Source organism: Bos javanicus, chromosome 13 (assembly GCF_032452875.1).
Source record: "Bos javanicus breed banteng chromosome 13, ARS-OSU_banteng_1.0, whole genome shotgun sequence".
In the NCBI taxonomy this organism is placed as follows: Eukaryota; Metazoa; Chordata; class Mammalia; order Artiodactyla; family Bovidae; genus Bos; species Bos javanicus.
In genome coordinates, this window is record NC_083880.1 from 6,880,970 (window position 1) to 6,902,237 (window position 21,268).

At 42.0% G+C, this 21,268-nt stretch overlaps 1 protein-coding gene across 6 annotated transcripts in view; it reads right to left on the reverse strand.

Moving 5' to 3' along the window:
- TASP1 (taspase 1) overlaps positions 1 to 21,268 on the reverse strand; it is a 315,861-nt gene that overhangs the window by 97,481 nt on the left and 197,112 nt on the right. For 5 of the 6 annotated variants that reach the window (XM_061435626.1, XM_061435628.1, XM_061435623.1 and 2 more), the window contains one exon: positions 3,713 to 3,823. The exons of the other annotated variant lie outside the window; for it this stretch is intronic. In XM_061435626.1, the coding sequence (XP_061291610.1) occupies positions 3,713 to 3,823 (111 nt within the window). The remainder of the gene's footprint in view (positions 1 to 3,712; positions 3,824 to 21,268) is intronic. 6 annotated transcript variants of the gene reach the window in all.

Here is a 21,268-nt window from a genome sequence, read left to right on the forward strand (position 1 = left end):
AAGTTACTCTATAGCTGGGATTCTCCAACTGTATTCCTGAGTCAGTAACAAAGGCCAAACCTTGAAAGGGCCTGTTCTTGAGCCATCCCACCCTTGAAGCAGCGCCTGGGGCTCTTGTAATTGACGTATTTGTCAAGAGGGGTAGCTGGGTAATGGCTTCCTGGAAACTCCATCAAGTGGCAATGGGGTTTGACTGAAACTGCATTTGTGGTGTAATGGAAATGCTATTAATGATTTTCAGAAAAGAGAGTCAATATGGAAAAAGCTGAAGTTTGAGATAGTATATATATTATACAAAAAATATATTGTATATATACTATACAAAAAAGTATATGTATATTGTATTTAATTATACAAAAAAGTGATACATACAGCAGTTAAGTGTTTTTTTTTTTTTTAATTTGGGGAATTGTTTTGTTTTGTTTGGATGTATAGGAAAGAAAGACTTCTCAGCCTTCCTGGTTACTTGATATTACCAAACATTAAGGAGCTATGAGTTGATGAAGTTATATTTTCATGAGAATTTTATACAGTGATAAATGAGAAGTCATGGGCCAAACATGAAGCAAATTACGTTGTGGCCTGATCTGGAGCAATTAACGTGGTAAAGCCTTGAAGAACCCACTTGAGCTTGATGTTTGAAACATTCTCCTTTTACAGGCAGGGGCTTATGGCAGATACTTCCTTTCTGATGGGTCTAATCTTCTACTCCTGAGATCTGCAGTGAATAATATTTACATAATCATGACACTACCAATGCTGGTTATTAATTGTCACTGTTTGGAATCAAACTCTAATCAGAGTGCAGAAAGCAAGATGGCTGTAGAACAGAATGCAATGTTACTATGACAACAATGGTGTGGTTGCTAGAGGTTGAGGTGAGGGTTGGGAATCATGGAGGAAGAGGAAAGAAGCTTACATAGTCCAAGGGGTGAGGGATGGTTGGAAGAGATGATAAAAGCTGATGAGTCAGGAAGTAGTGCATTAAAGTTGCAATAAAATTAAATACACAACTTCAGATTAGAGTTCTCACAAAAGTCATGAGGAAAGGTGACAGGGAGTGGTACGAGCTCTGCCCTTAATTTTTTCCCCTAAGAGAGTCACACATTACTGATTAATGGAGAAACAGAACAGGAGCACATTCTACAGAATGAAGGTGAATCCCACGAGAACAACCAGGAACTGGTAGCGAAGGTGACCTTCACATCTTCTTTCTATCCTTCTGTACACATTTACTTTCTCACCACATACTCAACACGTGTAAGTTTCTTAAAGCAAAATATGTAAAAACCCACATCACTGGCAGAAGCTGATAGGAGCCTACGTTCACCAGGTTTTAAACTTCACAAACAAATGGCAAGACTTCACTTATTCCATAAAGCAACACTTCACATTTTATTCTTCTCCTTGACATGGAGAGTAGGAACCAGTGTATGAATGACTACTTCAGTGATAAAAACTAACATGAGCCAAAATTCTATGACTTATCTTTAAATATACCTTTAACTCCAATAACGAAAGGACAAGCGAAAAAAAACAAACAAAACTCTTACAATTTCCAGGATTGACTTGAATGGGTGAAAGCCCAGGCTCAGTGAAAAACAGAAACTCCATTCTAGCAGCAGGCTATGAAACAGTTTCAATAACTGTCCCCTACCCTGCCTCCCAGGACTAAAGACTTTTTCTGAGTTTTTATGGAAGGCTCAGGAACATCCTCTGCATATTTTATTTGATTTTTTTAAAGATCGTTTTTTAATATTTACTTTTATTTATGTGTTTATTTGGTTGCGCCAGGTCTTAGCTGTGGCACTTTGGATCTCTGATCTTTGTTTCAGCATGTGGGATCTTTAGGCGCAGCACATGGGATCTTTAGTTGGGCCATGCCAACTCTTAGTTGCACCATGTGGGATCTAGTTCCCCAACCAGGGCTGGAACCCGGACCCCCTGCATTGTGAGCTCAGAGTCTTAGCCACTGGACCACCAGGGAAGTCCCTCTCTGCATATTTTAAAGACAAACTCCCTGCTACCTAAGTGTGGAAGATACTCAAAGGTTTAAACAATGATTAGGATACCAAAGAAGCAAGTAACTATTTGCCTCGGTTTAAATGTTTTTGGCCGGGGGTGCTAGGAACAACCTAGGTACTGAGTATAGTGGGTGGAAACAGGAAGAAAATAAATATAGCAATAAAAATTATGAAGTTGGTGATCAGGTGGCAAAAGAATAATTTTCTATAAAAGTGTGGTGTTTCCCCACCCCCCACCTTTGGCAAATGAGAGGAAAGATTTTTATGGAAGTTCTTCAGGCTTCTAAAGAAAAAATAATTTTTATCCTCATAAGAAATGCTAATTTTTCTATTTTATAGACTCATAAAACTTCAAAATAGGAAGGGACTTGTACTACAGCAATTCACAACAATCATACAATACAGATCAGGTGTCAACCATGCTTGATAAAAGTAATTTTATACAAACAGCTGAACTACCACAGCCGTGAGAATGACTTGTAGTGCTTATTAAAAAAATATAAGAAACTTACAGAAGAACGGATGACCACTGAGTAGTATTACCGTACATAATGGACTACTGTATAGCGATGAGAGTGAACTAGCTACCGTCACAACACAGATGAAGTTAACAGGCGTAACATTCACTGAAGACATCAGACACCAAGGAAACATATTCTATGATCCTATTTATACAAAATACAAAACCAAATAGAACTAATCAAGGTGTTAGAAGTTTGAATGGTTATTAACTTTGAATGGGAAGGGTTATATGGGAGCTTCTGGATTAAAGTTCTACTTTTTATCTACATGCTGGTCACATGGGTGGGTTCAGTTTGTAATATTTTCCAAGCAGTTGCAGTTATAATGATTTGTGTACTTTTCTGAATGAACATACAATTCGATTAAAAAGTCAATTAAAGAAAAATAACATATAGGGGCCCCTGCTAGCTTATGTGGCACATTCACGTGGATTTTTTAAATGCCCCTCGCTCTGGATAAATGACTTAGGAAAAGGCACCTCTATGGGTAGAGGCTCCCCCACAAGTCTGTGCCTTGTCAAATGCAGGGTGGGCTGGGTGGGCTCCATCCCTACTGGTGCACTTTGTCAGAGACAAAGCCACACATCTGGGTGGACATCTGCAAATCTGCAAAATATTCATGGGACCCTTCCTCACCACAGCATTATGAGCAGGCAGGGCGGACATCCTTCCAATGTGGAGGAGAAGGTGGCACAGAACAGTGAGACTGATGCGTGAAGGCATCACAGCTAATAAGCCATGAAGCCAGGGTGAACTTCTAGGCCAGTAGGTCTTCACATGATTCTGATTCCTTTTGGGGAGCAGAAGAGGAAGAAGCTTCTCTCTGTGTTACTGTGTTTACTGCTATGGGTCATCTCAAATGCTCTGTCAAATAAGGCAGGGGATAAATACATGGTCCGATATTCTTAATGTTGGGCTTTAGTAAAGGTGTTAGGTTCTCAGTCCATTTGGAAAACATGCTATAATCATATACCCTGAAATGAATATTTACCTTGTAGACGTTAACCTAGGCAGAGAGGTCAGTGGAATAGAGATGTGTATACCTACCAATAGAACATCCAGGCCCACCCACAGGTTAAAATGATCAACGTAAGGATATAAATCTGTCTGTGTCTCAGAAAAAAAGGAAAGAGAAAGACACCCACATGATGTGCAAGTTTAACTTACCCAGAAGTGTCTGCTTATTTTGGGAAGAGTTAGGCTCTGCAGAACACCAGCAGGACCGGAGGACAATCACCCCTCCAAGCACGCCGTCTTCGCTGGCCAGGAAAGGTGAGCCTAGGCACAAATGACCGGTGGTCATTTTCAGTTCATTTTACTCTTTTCACTCCCAATTTTCATTTGATTATGGGAACAAATGTGTGGGATAAGTAAGATTTTGAAAGATGCCTGTTTTCTGATACTCGCTGTTGTTCATATCTTGTCCAGGCTGGATCACGAAGGCAGGCTTGAGCCCTAACAGACAGAGACAGTGCCAGATGCTGCCAAGGAGACATGAGCAGGGGTGGAGCGTGCATGACCGTATTCAGAATGGAATTGGAAACACTGCCAGATTAAAGGCCCAACACACAAATACAGCAAAAAATGTTCAGCAGCTCCCTTTGATCAGCTCTTCGGGATCACTTACCAGGCTCTCCCTGCTGTCAGGGGCATGCCACCAAAAGCTTCCATTTACAACCTTAAATTCAATTTTCAACAAAAAGCCACAAAGTTTATAACAAACTTTTAAAAATGCTCCTGATGGTTTACACAAATAAGGGTGAAACTGTATTTCTATTATGAGAGTCTGGTGGTTAGAAACGGCCGTGCTTCGGAGATCTCACACACTGAACCATTGTGAGCATTTCAGCAACACTGCGTTTTAAAGCCCCTCCTTTTTCCTCCCCAAGGACATCTTCTTCGAACATCTGGCACAGCAAGTGAGCACGTGGGGAACAAATGCAAAATTAACCCAAGTGCTATCAAAGAAAGTCATAAAAATAAAACCCAGCCAAATTGGATTTGGGGGGAGCTTCTGGTTAAACTTAGTAGATTAAATACATGCATTTATCTCCACTCCTTTCTCAAATCCCAGTAAACTGGGGGAAAGGGAAGGGGAAAGAAAAAAAGAGCCATGGCCCAATAAGGACAGAGAAAGAGACGAGGGAAAAACAGAAAAACAGACCTTTAGAAAAGAGAAAGAAGACAGACAAGGAGTTGCTCACCTAGCGGACCTGGGAAAGCTTCCAAGGGGTGGAGGTGGGGAGGAAGCAGGAAAAAAGGCTGTTTGGAGTTGGCAGACACCTATAAGAAGCCACCCCAGTTTTGTCATAAAATCAAAAAAGGAACAGAAATTGGAGACTTCAAGTTCTGGAGGCAGGAATACAGGGTGCGCCTGAAATAAAGGTAGTTGGTTGAAAGTGTCCAAAAGGATCTTCTAGACCAGGGTGGGTAAACTATGACCTGTCTAATTTACAGCCTATTTTTGTACTGTCTGTAAGCAAAGAATGTTTATTTTATATTTAAAGGGTTTTTTGATTTGATTGCTTTGCTTTTTTAAGAGACAGAGAAGAAGGAAGAGGAAGAGAAGAATCTGTGGTAGAGACCAAAGTGTTGCCCACAAAGTCTAAACTCTACTCTCTGGCCCTTTACAGAAAATTTGCTGACACTTGATCTCAAGTCCCAGATTCCTATCTAGAGAGGAAGTTACTCCTCCCCAGCCCTAGAGGAAGCAGGATATTTACTCTCTAGAGAGACTGAACCAGAGGGACCGGAGGTTCGGGTCACTGGGCTCAGCCCAGGGCAGGAGGGAGGCTCCACTCTGAAGTTAGGGGCTGAAGGGGAGGCCTTATGTGAAACAACCAGCTCCCTTCACCGACAAGCTCCACGGATGCGAGAACGCTGATACCCTCCAAGCAAGAGACTGGATCACTCCTTTTCAGTCTCAAGAGTATTTCCAGTCTCAATTCAAACCAATTCAAGACTAAGAACCTACTTGAGAGAACCTAAAAACATCACTCGTCCTTGCTTTATGGGGATGGCTTAAAGATAACAAGTGTGACTCACATACAAAGGGCTTTCAGCTCAGATTCTTGATACTTAAAGAGCACAGCTCAGCTCAGTTCAGTTCAGTCGCTCAGTCATGTCTGACTCTTTGAAACCCCGTGGACCGCCGCACACCAGGCCTCCCAGTCCATCACCAACTCCTGGAGCTTTCTCAAACTCCTGTCCATTGAGTCGGTGATGCCATCCAACCATATCATCCTCTATCATCCCCTTCTCTTCTCGACTTCAATCTTTCCCAGCATCAGGGTCTTTTCCAATGAGTCAGCTCTTCCCATCAGCTGGCCAAAGTATTGGAGTTTCAGCTTCAACCTCAGTCCTTTCAATGAATATTGAGGACTGATTTCCTTTAGGGTGGACTGGTTGGATCTCCTTGCAGTCCAAGGGCCTCTCAAGAGTCTTCTCCAACACCACAGTTCAAAAGCATCAATTCTTCAGCACTCAGCCTTTTTTATAGTCCAACTCTCATATCCATACACGACTACTGGAAAAACCATAGACTTGACTAGACAGACCTTTGTTGGCAAAGTAATGTCTCTGCTTTTTAAATGCTGTCTAGGTTGGTGATAGCTTTTCTTCCAAGGAGTAAGCGTCTTTTTATTTCATGGCTGCAGTCACCACCTGCAGTAATTTTGGAGCCCCCCAAATAAAGTCTGCCATTGTTTCCACTGTTTCCCCAACTATTGCCATGAAGTGATGGGACTGGATGCCATGATCTTAGTTTTTTGAATGTTGAGCTTTAAGTTAGCTTTTTCACTCTCCTCTTTCACTTTCATCAAGAGGCTCTTTAGTCCTTCTTTGCTTTCTGCCATAAGGGTGGTGTCATCTGCATATCTGAGGTTATTGATATTTCTCCTGGCAATCTTGATTCCAGCTTGTGCTTCATCCAGCCCAGCATTTCTCATGATGTACTCTGCATACACGTTAAATAAGCAGGGTGACAATTTACAGCCTTGAGGTACTCCTTTTCCTATTTGGAACCAGTCTGTTTTTTCATGTCCAGTTCTAACTGTTGCTTCCCAACCTGCATACAGATTTCTCAAGAGGCAGGTCAGGTGGTCTGGTATTCTCATCTCTTGAAGAATTTTCCAGTTTGTTGTGTTCCACACAAAGGCTTTGGCATAGTCAATAAAGCAGAAATAGATGTTTTTTCTGGAACTCTCTTACTTTTTTGATGATCCAGCGGATGTTGGCAATTTGATCTCTGGTTCCTCTGCCTTTTCTAAAACCAGCTTGAACATCTGGAAGTTCACATACTATTGAAGCCTGGCTTGGAAAATTTTGAGCATTACTTTACTAGTGTGTGAGATGAGTGCAACTGTGCAGTAGTTTGAGCATTCTTTGGCATTGCCTTTCTTTGGGATTGAGTGAAAATTGACCTTTTCCAGTCCTGTGGCCACTGCTGAATTCTCCAAATTTGCTGGCATATTGACTGCAGCACTTTCACAGCATCGTCTTTTATGATTTGAAAGAGCTCAACTGGAATTCCATCACCTCTACTAGCTTTGTTCATAGTGATGCTTCCTAAGGCCTACTTGACTTCACACTCCAGGATGTCTGGCTCTAGGTGAGTGATCACACCATCATGATTATCTGGGTCATGAAGATCTTTTTTGTACAGTTCTTCTGTGTATTCTTGCCACCTCATCTTAATATCTTCTCCTTCTGTTAGGTCCATACCATTCCTGTCCTTTATTGAGCCTATCTTTGCATGAAATATTCCCTTGGTATCTAATTTTCTTGAAGAGATCTCTAGTCTTTCCCATTCTGTTGTTTTCCTCTATTTCTTTGCACTGATCCCTGAGGAAGGCTTTCTTATCTCTTCTTGCTGTTCGGTATATCTTTCCTTTTCTCCTCACAGACAACCTAGAATCACTAGCTGTTTCCATTAGGCCTCTGGGAGACACAGAGAGCAAAAAAGCAAAAAGGTAACAGAGGGAAAACTTAGGCAAATACTTTGAGCAGAAGAAAAAGCAAATTTAAAGGTGGGGGAAGGGGAAAGATTCCCTGGCAATCCAGTAGTTAGGACTTGGCACTTTAACTGGGAGGGCCCAGGTTCGACCCCTAGTTGAAGAACTAAGATCCTGTAAGTTGCAACCCCCAGAAACACAAGAAAAGAAAGACAGAGGTAAGACATGAGAGAGAAAAAGACATTTTTAATCTGAACAGGCCAGAAGATCCAATAGTTGATTAAAGGAGTTTCAAAGAGAACGAATTTTAAAAAATGAAAGGGAACAAATTTCAAAAGAAATAAAAAACAGTTCCAAGAATTGAAGGATGAGTGTTCAGACTGAAAAGGCTCATAAACCTCCCAGCATAATTCATGGAGGGAAAAAAAAGCGCCATGAAGATGTATCACTATGAAATATCAAAATACTGAGAAAATAAAGGTCTAAAAAATTTCCAAATGGGAAAAAATGACCACTGGAAAGGCAAGTGGACTTTAATGGCATTGGATTTCTCTACAGCAACTCTGGGATCTAGGTGATTTGGAGGTAACATTTTCAAAATGCAGAGAGAAAATTATTTCCAACCTAGAATTTTATCCTTGGCCAAAATGTCAATCAAGCATGAAAGGAGATTGAAGCTGGACAAAGTCTCAAAGAATTCACCTCCCATGCACTCTTTCTCAGAAAGTTGTAGGACAATTGTACTTTGGCAAAATTAAGGAATAAGGGAAACAATGGGAAAAAAATGAAGATCTGGGAACAGGGGCTTTAAGACAAGAGAAGACAAAAGTATTCCTGGGTGACGCACAGCTACAAACAGGCTTGGAGATCCAACGAACCAAAACGACAGAGAGCCAGAGAAAGCTGGAATGGTATTTCCAAATGGGAAAAAATTTAAATTTATAAGATACATGCTGAGTTTTAAATTATTGAGAGGAAATGTCTCACATTTTGAGGGAAGAGAGAATAAAAGAGTGGTTTAAAAAAGAAAAAGTGAGGTAGATATTAACTGCAGACAAAATACAAATTTCTACAGAAAATGAAATTAGAATCACAGCACACTATGTAGCTCAGATGTCAATGGCTAGAGTAAAAAATATAAACTTTACACATGGATGAACTAAAATACAAGAATATAATACATTAAGAAGAGAAAAAGCCTATGTGGGTGAGTGTAGGTTGGAAGTTGGAAATATAAAGGGACTAAATCCTTGCCTTCCTTGATGTGAAGACGATAACATCTAAATTTGATATCCAAATAGTATTTAAGATTGAAAAATCAAGAAATAGTAGTATAGGCATGTTATGTTGAATTATAGATGTAAGTTTTAGAAAAAAAATAGTTAAGAGACTTAAAAATAGGAGCTTCCGGGGATAGAAGCTCAGTGGGGTATAGAGGGTCGGGACAAGGAACTACCTATTTTCAGGATAAGCCTAGGGGCACTGCTTGTCTTTTTAATTCATGTGTGTGTGCCCACGCACGTGTGCATGCACGCGTGTGCACACACACACACAGCTTTGCAATGAAAAGCAACATATATTTAAACTGTGGAACCAGAGTGCAGTTTTTTTCTCCTCAGCCCCTCAGAGAAGAGGGAAGGGAGACAGGGAATTCGCAGCCACCCAGAAGCTATCCTAAGGCCCTAGATCCATACTGTCATGCTCTGTAGTTTTATTTCCAGAACCAGCATGAGAAGGCTTTTTATGATCATTTTACAGATGAAGAACCTGAGGTTCAGAGTGGTTCCATGATGTGTTACAGCCATGCCGGAGCTGGGGAGGAAGGCTTCCTCCCATGTTTCTCTGAGCCCACGATCATGCCTGCTTTGCAGCAGAGCCTCTCAGGGAACAGGAAACTTGGGATAAGATTACATCCCACCACACCTGCATGAAGGCTCTTGGCACCTCTACAGCTGTTCCTTTCCCGTCATAACCAGGAACTTCTTCTCGGGTCCCCATAACTCGTCTGTGCGCTGAGTCACTCAGTCATGTCCGAATGTTTGTGACCCCATGGGCCATAGCCTGCCAGCCTCCTCTGTCCATGGGGTTTCCCAGGCAAGAATACTGCAGTGGGTTTCCATGTCTTCCTCCAAGGGATCTACCCGACACAGGAATGGAACCTGTGTCTTCTGCATCTCCTCATTGCAGGCAGATTCTTTACCACTTAGCCACCAGGGAAGGTCCATCGCTTACCTAAGCATAAAACCTACCTCTTCCCTCTCTAAGGACTCAACTCTTCAAACCACATCAAGTCCTGTGAGTTCCTTGTGGTTGCACCTGCTCCTGGTATGTCCTTCCCACCAACAGGACCCTTGTTCACTCTCCTTGTCCTTCCTGCTCCAATCACACACCACTTCATTAATAAATGAATGTGTACAATGTGCCAGGACTCATCGGGCACTGGGGATACCGCAGTGAACAAACGAGGCTCCTGCCCACATCCAGCCTGGGAGACAAGTAATAAACTCATACATCAACAAGGAACCCACCGAGTTGGTAGGAAGTGCTGTGAATAAAATGTATCCAGGCAAATGTTGACAGGTGTGACTGGGGCTAACACTTTAAATCAAGTGTCAGAGAAGGCATCTTTGATAAGGCACCAACCACGTGAAGATCTGTCGAAGGAACATTCCAGGAGGATGAACCAGCAAATGCAGATACCCTGAGGTAGGGAGGAGCATGGATGTTCAGGAAATAAAAGGAGGCTGGAGTGGCCAAACTAGATGATGGAGAGGAAGGGAGGGCAGAAAGGCAAGACCACCTCACATAAGGTTACAAGGAGCTTGTGAGCCCAGCAAGAAGTTTGGATTTTACTCAAAGTGTGGTCAAAGATGACAAAGGGCTTTAACCAGGTCAGTGGTAGTTATCATTTACACTTGTATAAGGTTACTCTGCTGTGCAGAATAGATCAGAAGGGCAGTGTGGAAGCAGGAAACCACTGAAAGAGCTTGGTTATGAGTTTCTAGTGGCTTGGGTGAGCCTGGTGGCAATGGAGACAGTCAGCAGAGGGTGGGTCCGGGGTACATTCTGCAGGCAGAACTAATAGGGTTGTTCATAGAATAGACGTTGGTGTGGAAAACAGACATCAAAGTTTACTCTAATAAGAAATATGCACCCCAGCTGTGATTACACCAGTAAACCATTCAGAAATGTTCAATGACTCCCAAGTGCTCATGGAATAATGTCTAAACTCCTTAGCCCAGACCTGCCTTCCTCTCTCTTCCCAATCTTACATCCCTATTTATTTTCACACATCACTCCAGCCAAGTTGGACTTCCTGTATTCCATTTCCTTAAGATTTCCCCCTGGGCTCATTGTTGTGAACTGTGCTTCCCAGCTCCTTATCCCCATGAACTGGAATCTATTATTTTTTCTTTATTTTTTTCTTTTTAAATTTTGTTTACTTCTTGGCCAGGTCATGTGGCATGTTGGAATTTTAGTTCCCTGACCAGGGATCAAAGTGGAAGTACTGAGTCCCTACCATGAGACCACCATGGAAGTCCCTGAAGTTTATTCTTTAGCTCCAATGCCGTTTATATAGAAGGTGAGTATTTCTCACTGCTTTAGGGTGAGAGTATCTGACTCACCTTTGAGGCCCTCTTAGTGACTAACAAAGTTCATGAACTTATTCACCGCCTTCCCCTATCCCTAGCTCCCTGCCACACATACACACATGCCTGCCCACAGCACTGCCGTGGGCCATGGGTGCTCGGAAAGGGTACTGGGTCCCCTGGGTACCATGCAAGCTCAAATCAGGGCTCCTCACCCTCAATGTCCATTCATTCAATGATTTAATGAAATAATGATTAAAGTGCTATATTTGAAGATTCTAAAATTTTTATGGAAGTACTCAGATTTCATATAATCACTGTGGTGTTTTTTTTTTTTTTCAAGTGCATTAATTCTTTTCCCCTAGTGAATATTTTAAAAATATGGCTTTTATCATTCCTTTACTCCTTTTCACCTCCATACTCTGGTACCATAATCCACAAGCCATAAAAATTTCTTGCTTAGATTATTTTAGCCATCTCTAAATTTGTCCCCCTGCTCCATATTTATTCCTTATAATCTCCTTGACCAATTACTTTTTTTTCTTTAAGCCGTCCAATGACTTAAAAGAATAATCAGATCATTATGATAGCCTATGAGGCTCTACTGATTTTATTTTTCTTTTTCTCTCCAATCACATCTCCCCATTATTTCCTCCAAACACAGTGACCTCCTTTACTATTCCTCAAACATTCTGGGCAAGCTTTGACCTAAAGATTTTGCACAAAACCCTGATTTTACCTTGAGTACTCTTCCTATAAACAATGCTATATTTCACCAACTTTGGGTCTTGATCCAGTTTTCAATTTCATAAGACTTTCATCTCCTTATTTGTTGCTTCATTTTTCTCCATGGCACTTGTTAATACCTGATTTATTACTTTATCATGCTTATTTATTTTGTTTATTGTCTATCTGTACTAGAATACAAGCATCACTGGAAAGATTTTTTCTCTATTCCTTTTTATGACCTCTTAGCTATATGCCTGAAACACAGTAGGCATTAAGTAAATATATTTGAATCAGCGAATGAATAACTTTCACTGATAACTGGAGGTTGATGAAAATCCCATAGTTCTGTAAGACGAAAATTGTGATATGCTTCTTCTCTGGATATATTTTTATAATTCCTAAGGACATTGGAACATACCAAAATTCCTCTTGAAAACTTTTTCTCTTAGATTTTAATCTATAATAGCATCCCATATCAGCTTTATAATCAAAACTTTTATATAATCAAAACTTTATAATCAAAAAAACACTGTGGTGTTTTTAAAAAAAGCAAACCAATACTGACTCAGACAGAAGACCCTGTTTTGACTCTCAAGGTAGTAACTGTGTGGTCTTAAGCAAGAGATTTTTTTTTTTTTTAATTTATATGCTTCAGTTTCTCAACTATAAATCATGGATATTATAAAACACCTTTCTGAATTATGGTGAGGGTTGAATTTACATATATGAACTTTGTAACCTCAGAGGTGCTACTTAAACATTTGGTGGTAGAAATCTTAATGGTAAGAACAGACTTCAACATTTTGCTCATCCTCAAAGATTACCACATTGAACAAGATCTATTTCTATACCTTCCTGATTAACCTTCTACAACAGCTGCAACTAGTGCTCAACTGACATTCAGTGACTGGATGGTGGTGGTGACAGGGTATCAAGTTTCCAAGTTAAAATATTAAACACTGTTGTATAAAAGGTAACAACATTCTTATTCTTCCCAGTAAGAAAAATTCACTTCAAGTGAATGTTGGGCTCTGTGATATGCTTTCTATAATCAAATAGGGAATTGGGAGGCAAAAATTAACTAGGACAATTCAAAGTTCCATATGCAAGTAGCTGCATAAAGTAAAGAAGATTAAAAGAAACAAAGAAATAATAAAAATTAAGATTCATTTACACTACTAAAATATCTCAAATTGATTCTCAAACACCCAAATCTATAACTACTATCTTATGAAATTATAATTACAGATGCTAAGAAACACATTCACTCTGATCAAATGTGTATAATCTGTATAATCATTAAGATTGTAAGCCCAGACTGTACACAAATGAGACACCTGCTAATTGTATTTGTGCCATATCTTTAAGGATGAAAAATTTGAAGAAACTTAAGGAGAAAATCCCTGTAAATATGAAGGCAGAGAAGTTAATGGGAATGTAAATCCATATTCTTTTCACTGCTAGTGCCAGAATCCCAATTAGAATGATTTTAAGTAAAAAGGTGGATTCACTGGCTCATAAAATCCAAGAGAAAGAACAAACAAACTCCTAGAAGTATAGGGATGTGAGGGGTGTCAGGGACAGCTAGAAACAGCTTCTCCCATGCAGACGCAGTGGCCATCTACGGAGAGCTCCAGAGCAGTGTGCCTGACACAACCCTCGCCACCAGAGAGACCCCCCCTCCTTGTCAGGTTTCCCATTCTCAGACACCACCAATCAGACCTCGGAAGTCAGGAAATCCAACAGGCCTGGGTTGGTTAGGGGGTAAACCTAGAGGAGTGGAGTCATCGATGGACAGACAAATCCACAGACATCCACAAAACACACATGAATAGAAGACCGGGCTACACAACCAGGAGCCCGGTGCTGTCTACTTGAACTTGGACAAGCCATTTTATCGCTCTGAACCCTGCTTTCTTCCCTCATCGGAAAAACTGAGAGACTAGACTAGTAAGTCTAATGTCTTTATCAGTTCTAATAGGTAGGAGTATTTTCAGTTTTAAAGATTCGTGTCTCCCCACCAGCAGCAACCAGACATTATCTGAGGCCAATAAGCCAAAGCATTAGACCTCCTTTTGCAAAACTTGATACAACACTTCCTCTCCAACATGTGAGAACTGATCAAGAATCTATTCTAAAGCCAGAAGGCAGCTCTTACTGTTCTACTCTCCTGTCGCATTTCACAAAGAAATCCTGTCTTTTCAATACAATTCTGTGCACTGCTTTTTTCTTTTTAAAGTCTAGATGACAAACCACTTGAATGGCATTTTCTTTTCCAGGAATTACACATATATCAAGAAGAGATATATTGATAAGGGTGCAGGGTGGCGGGGGTGAGTGAGAAGGTGAGAGAGAGAGGGAAGAATGATGATGATGATTTGTTTGGCAGTCCACTGAACAAGAAAATGGACTTGGAAATAAGGAATGATCCCTACTGAAAACACACACCTCTAACTTAAAAGAACAAGAGAGATTATAAATACTCTTTAGACCCAAAAACAGGCTAATAGTTCATACTTCCTGAATGACCAAGGACTTCTCCTCTAAAGATGCATTTAAGTTAGTCAACATAACTCTCACAGATGTGAAGTATAGCTGAATGACATGAAGACCACATAACATAATGAGGGGACTGGTCACTAAGTTCAGAGAGGACAGCTCCGTTAATGAAGAGCCACTCTATTCTTCTACCTTTGAGATGTCTTCCAGATTGCCGCCATCATCCTATGAGATAGATATTAACTGCCTTCTCTCCTTTCCTGCTCCCACAAAAATCCCAATGGAAGGATCATTACTGTTGTTAGGCAGGTGAGACACTGAAGGAAAGAAAGGCAGACGCTGAGGCACAGGAAGGAAAACGACCCCCGGAAGCACTGAGGGGGACGAGGCGAGCAAGGCACCACATGACTGGTCCAGATCTTCTCACGTGCACCCAAGGATACCTCTGCTCCTCAGAACCCCACCTCCACCACTGCTCCACAGCGGCATCCCGATGTGTGGCTTTCTGGTGATAAGCATAGTTTTAAAGACTGCAACTGAACTCCTTAGAGAAGAGAGTCGCAATGAGTCAGGCTGAGTTGAGCTGAGTTGGGAGAGCTGATCTGAGTGGGGCAAATGACTCTTTTGAAATCCTTGATCTAAAAAAAATTTGAAATACAGGAGAAGTCAATTTATTTTACAACAGAAAACTCTAAATTATAATCAGAACAAAAATGTATCAAAGAGACATTCAATCTTTGGATAAATTTACTGATTCTGCCACAAACATTAAGAGCAAGAAACCAAATTAAGGTTTCCATTAAAGCCTCTTTCTTGCCTTAACCAAACATTAAATGTATGTACCTGATACTATTCTAGAAATGACAGGAGACTTTTTAAAAAAATTGACAGAGGGCTTCTGACTATACCAGCCCAACTGCTACCTGCATGTGGAGGGATCCATGATTCCACAAACTCACCCTAAAGCAATGACAACAGGATGAGAATGGGAATCCCTAACAAAGAACACTTCATGCAAGGATGGGCACAAAAAAAGCACAGAAAAAGAAGATATTAAGAAGAGGTGGCAAGAACACACAGAAGAACTATACAAAAAAGATCTTAATGACCTGAATAACTACAATGGTTTGACCACTCACCTAGAGCCAGACATCCTGGAGGGTGAAGTCAAGTGGGCCTTAAGAAGCATCACTATGAACAAAGCTAGTGGAGGTGATGGAGTTCCAGCTGAGCTATTTCAAACACTAAAAGATGATGCTATGAAAGTGCTGCACTCAATATGCCAGCAAATTTGGAAAACTCAGTAATGGCCACAGGACTGGTAAAGGTCAGCTGTTGTCACTCCAATCCCAAAGAAGGGCAATGCCAAAGAATGTTCAAACTACCACACAATTGTACTCATTTCACATGCTAGTGAGTTCATGCTAAAAATCCTCCCAGCTAGCCATCAACAATACATGAATCAAGAACTTCTAGATGTTCAAACTGGATTTAGAAATGGCAGAGGAATGAGAGATCAAATTGCCAACATCCATTGGCTCATAGAAAAACCAAGGGAATTCCAAAAAAAATCTACTTCTGCTTCATTGACTATGCTAAAATGTTTGATCGTGTGGATCACAACAAACTGTGGGAAATTCTTAAAAGAGATGGGAATACCAGACCACCTTACCTACCTCCTGAGAAAGCTGTGTGCAAGTCAACAAGCAACAGTTAGAACTGAACATGGAACAACAGACTAATTCAAAATGGGAAAGGAATGTGCCAAGGCTGTACATTGTCACCCTGTTTATTTAACTTATACTCAGAGTACATTGTGCCAAATACTGGACTGGATGAATCATAAGCTGGAATCAAGACTGCCAGGAAAAATATCAATAACCTCAGATACACAGATGACACCACCTTTATGGCATAAAGTGAAGAGGAACTAAAGAGCCCCTTGATGAAGGTGAAAGAAGAGAGTGAAAAAGCTGGCTTAAAACTCACCATTTAAAATACTAAGATCATGGCATCTGATCCCATCACTTCATGGCATATAGATGGGGAAACAATGGAAACACTTAAAGACTTTATTTTCTTAGGTCCCCAAATCACTATAGACAGTGACTACAGACATGAAATGAAAGATGCTTGCTCACTGGAAGAAAATCTCTGACAAACTTAGGCAGTGTATTAAAAAGCAAACACATCACTTTGCTGACAAAGGTCTGTATAGTCAAAGCTATGGTTTTCCCAGTAGTCATGTATGGACGTGAGAGTTGGATCATAAAGAAGGCTGAGCACTGAAGAACTGGTGCTTTTGAACTGTGGTATTGGAGAAGACTTTTGAGAGTCCCCTGAACTGCAAGGAGATCAAACCAGTCAAAATAAAAGGAAATCAACCCTGAATATTCATTGGAAAGACTGATGCTGAAGTTGAAGCTCCAATACTGTGGCCACCTGATGCAAAGAGCTGACTCATTGGAAAAGATTCTAATGCTGGGAAAGATTGAAATCAGGAGGAGAAGGCAGCAACTAAGGACGAGATGGTTGGATGGCATCACTGACTAAATGGACGTGAGTTTGAGCAAGCTCCAGGAGAAGGTGAAGGACAGGGAAGCCTATCATGCTGTAGTCCATGGGGTCACAAAGAGTCAGACATGACTGAGTGACTGAACAGCAACAACAGAGAAGAAGGTGAGAGCAGCCTGTAGAGAACTGAAGACTCACTGGAGGGAAAGCCAAGGGGCCAGTTTTCTAGCCCTGGTCCTGGAACTTTCCATGTTAACTTTAACAGGTAAGACAAAGGTCTTCTGCCCTCAGACTCTGCAGGATCCCTCCAAGCTACTGGGGTTTGGGGACAACACCACCTTCACCTTCCCCATGACAACTGCCAGAACTTCTATCTCCAGGAGTGTAACAAGTCTGAAACTTATGATGACATAGGCTCAAGACAGGGTCCAGACTAGGGAAACATCCTCCGTGAGGGTAGGATGGGTGTCACAGATTCATACTTCCCTGCTAATGCTAGACTAGAACCCACGAATTTGAAAAGTACAACATCCATTCAGCAGTTGCTTAATATTTTATAAACATTCACTTTAAGATATTTAAGAATCAACCTTGTATCAAGCACTGTTTGGGGCCTGTGGTGGTGGTTGCTGTTCAGTCGCTAAATCCTGTCTGACTCTTTGTGACCCCATGGACTTCAGTACGCCAAGCTTCCCTGTCCTTCACTATCTCCCAGCCTTTGCTCAAATTCATGTCCATTGAGTCAGTGATGCCATCAAACCATCTCACCCTCTGTTGCCCCCTTCTCCTCTTTCCCTCAATCTTTCCCTGCATCAGGGTCTTTTCCAATGAGTCGGCTCTTCATCAGGAGGCCAAAGTATTGGAACTTCAGCATCAGTCCTTCCAGTGAATATTCAGGACTGATTTCCTTTAGGGTGGACTGATTGGATCTCCTTGCAGTGCTAGGGACTCTCAAGAGCCTTTTCCAGCACCACAGTTCAAAAGCATCAATTCTTCAGTGCTCAGCCTTCTTTATGATTCAACTCTCACATCCATACATGACTACTGGGAAAACCACAGCTTTGACTATACGGACTTTTGTTGGCAAAGTGATGTCTCTGCTTTTGAATACACTGTCTAGGTTTGTCATAGCTTTTCTTCCAAGGAGCAAGCATTTTTTAATTTTTTGGCTGCAGTCACCATCCACAGTGATTTTGGAGCCCAAGAAAATAAAATCTGTCGTTTCTACTTTTTCCCCATCTATTTGCCATGAAGGCAAAATCAACATCCAACATGATCTGAGTGTTGAAAATTTAATGCCTAATGTAACAGCATTAGAAAGTGAGGCCTTTGGGGAATTTGCTGAAGATGGCAGAGGAATAGGACGGGGAGACCACTTTCTCCCCCACAAATTCATCAAAAGAACATTTGAACGCTGAGTAAATTCCACAAAACAACTTTTGAATGCCAGCAGGAGACATCACTGTGGATGGTGACTGCAGCCAAAAAATTAAAAAATGCTTGTTCCTTGGAAGAAAAGCTATGACAAACCTAGACAGTGTATTCAAAAGCAGAGACATCGCTTTGCCAACAAAAGTCCATATAGTCAAAAAAGCAGAAAAGCACCCAGAAAAGCAGCCCATTTGAAAGGAGGTAGGAAAAAATATAAAAGATAAAAAGAGAGGCAAAAGAGGTAGGGACGGAGATCCATCTTGGGAAGGGAGTCTTAAAAAGAGAGGTTTCCAAACCCCAGGAAACACTCTCACTGGCAAGTCTGTGGTGCGCCTTGGAACCTCAGAGGGCAACATGACTGGGAGGGAAAGTAAATAAATAATTAAAACCCACAGATTCCGTGCCCAGTGGTAACTCCCCCAGAGGTGAAGCAGCACAGACACTGCACCCGCCACTAGCGAGCGGGGGCTGGGCAGGGAGGCGGGGGCTGCACTGCTTAGAGTAAGGACCCGGCGTGAATGCCCCGAGGGCAATCTGAGGGAACTAACTTGAGATAGCAAACCAGACTGTGAGAGAGCTACCCCAGGAAAAGCCCTACACCGCCAGGCCCACTCACAGAACAAAGGACTGAGCAGAGCTAGCCGGCTGCGGACCGGCCCATCCCTCTCCGGTGACAGGCAGGAGAGGGCAGCCAGAGCCGGAAGCGGGCAATCACGGCCCCAGAGAGGCATCATCTACCAAACTGCAAGCAGGCTTCGTTGCTAACCAAGACTTCTTGGGATTCTGGATGGTCAACATCCACCTGAGAAGGTGCGCCGGTTGTACACCCAGAAAACGGAGCGGCAGGAACCGGGAGGCGATAAGTCACAGAGACCGTGCTTGCCAAACACCTGGTAACCTGAGCTGCTCCGACCTAGGAAGGGCACAAAACGCAGGCCCAACCAAGTCTGTGCCTTTGAGGACTATCTGAGTGCCTGAACCTGAGTGGCTTAGACCCGGGAGGTGCATGCAGCCCAGGGCCAGCCTTAGACAGTTCCCAGCAGAGCAACCTAGAGCCTAAGCAGTGTAGACAGGGAAAGCACACAGGCTGTGAGCAGGGGCAAACCCAGTGTGGCCTAGACACTGCGAGCACACGCCAGTGTTATTTGTTTGCAGTGTCCCTCCCTCCCCACAAGATAACTGAACAAGTGAGCCTAAAAAAGTGTCCACCACCGCCCCCTTGGGTCAGGGCGGAAATTAGACACTGAAGAGAGCAGAAAACACAAGAAGCTAAAACAGAGGGAACCGCCTTGGAAGTGACAGGTGCAATAGATTAAAACCCTGTAGTTAGTACTGACTATAGAAGAAGGGGCCTATAGATCTTGAGAAGTATAAGCCGGATCAAGGAACTATCTGAAAATGAAGTATAGATGGAGAAGTCTTAAGGCTACTGTAAGAATAAGACTGAACACCAGTGGCGGGAGGCTTAAGTCCAAATCCTGAGAACACCAGAGAATTCCTGACTCCAGGGAACATTAATCGATAGGAGCTCATCAAACATCTCCATACCTACACTGAAACAAAGCACCACCCAAGGGCCAACAAGTTCCAGAGCAAGACATACCATGCAAATTCCCCAGAAACACAGGAAAATAGCCCTGAGCTTCAATATACAGGCTTCCTAAAGTTACTCCAAACCCGTTGACATCTCATAACTCATTACTGGACACTTCATTGCACTCCAGAGAGAAGAAATCCAGCTCCACCCTCAACACAAGCTTCCCTAGCCAGGAAACCTTGACAAGCTACCCGTCCAACCCCACTCACAGTGAGGAAACTCCACAATAAAGAGAACTCCATAAACTGCCAGAATACGGAAAGGCCACTGCAAACACAGCAATATAAACAAGATGAAGAGGCAGAGAAATACCCAGCAGGTAAAGGAACAGGATAAATGCCCACCAAACCAAACAAAAGAGGAAGAGATAGGGAATCTACCTGATAAAGAATTCCAAATAATGATAGTGAAAATGATCCAAAATCTTGAAAACAAAATGGAGTTACAGATAAATAGCCTGGAGACATGGATTGAGAAGATGCAAGAAAGGTTTAACAAGGACCTAGAAGAAATTAAAAAGAGTCAACATATAATGAATAATGCATTGCTATGCTGTCACTTCAGTGGTGTCTGACTCTGTGTGACCCCATAGACGGCAGCCCACCAGGCTCCCCTGTCCCTGGGATTCTCCAGGCAAGAACACTGGAGTGGGTTGCCATTTCCTTCTCCAATGCATGAAAGTGAAAAGTGAAAGGGAAGTCTCTCAGTCGTGTCTGACTCTAGCGACCCCATGGACTGCAGCCTACCAGGCTCCTCCGTCCATGGGATTTTCCAGGCAAGTGTACTGGAGTGGGGTGCCATTGACTCTGGAGGGAACCAACAGTAGAATAACAGAGGCAGAAGACAGGATTAGTGAGGTAGAAGATAGAATGGTAGAAATAAATGAAACAGAGAGGAAAAAAGAAAAACAAATTAAAAGAAATGAGGACAATCTCAGAGACCTCTGGGACAATGTTAAATGCCCCAACATTCAAATCATAGGGGTCCCAGAAGAAGAAGACAAAGAGAAAGACCATGAGAAAATACTTGAGGAGATAATAGTTGAAAACTTCCCTAAAATGGGGAAGGAAATAATCACCCAAGTCCAAGAAACCCAGACAGTCCCTAACAGGATAAACCCAAGGCAAAACACCCCAAGACACAACTCTTCAGGCCAGGAGGGAACGGCAGGACATACTTAAAATGATGAAAGAAAATAACCTATAGCCCAGATTACTGTACCCAGCAAGGATCTCATTCAATATATGAAGGAGAAATCAAAAGCTTTACAGACAAGCAAAAGCTGAGAGAATTCAGCACCACCAAACCAGCTCTCCAACAAATGCTAAAGGATCTTCTCTAGACAGGAAACACAGAAAGGGTATATAAACTCGAATCCAAAACAATAAAGTAAATGGCAATGGGATCATAC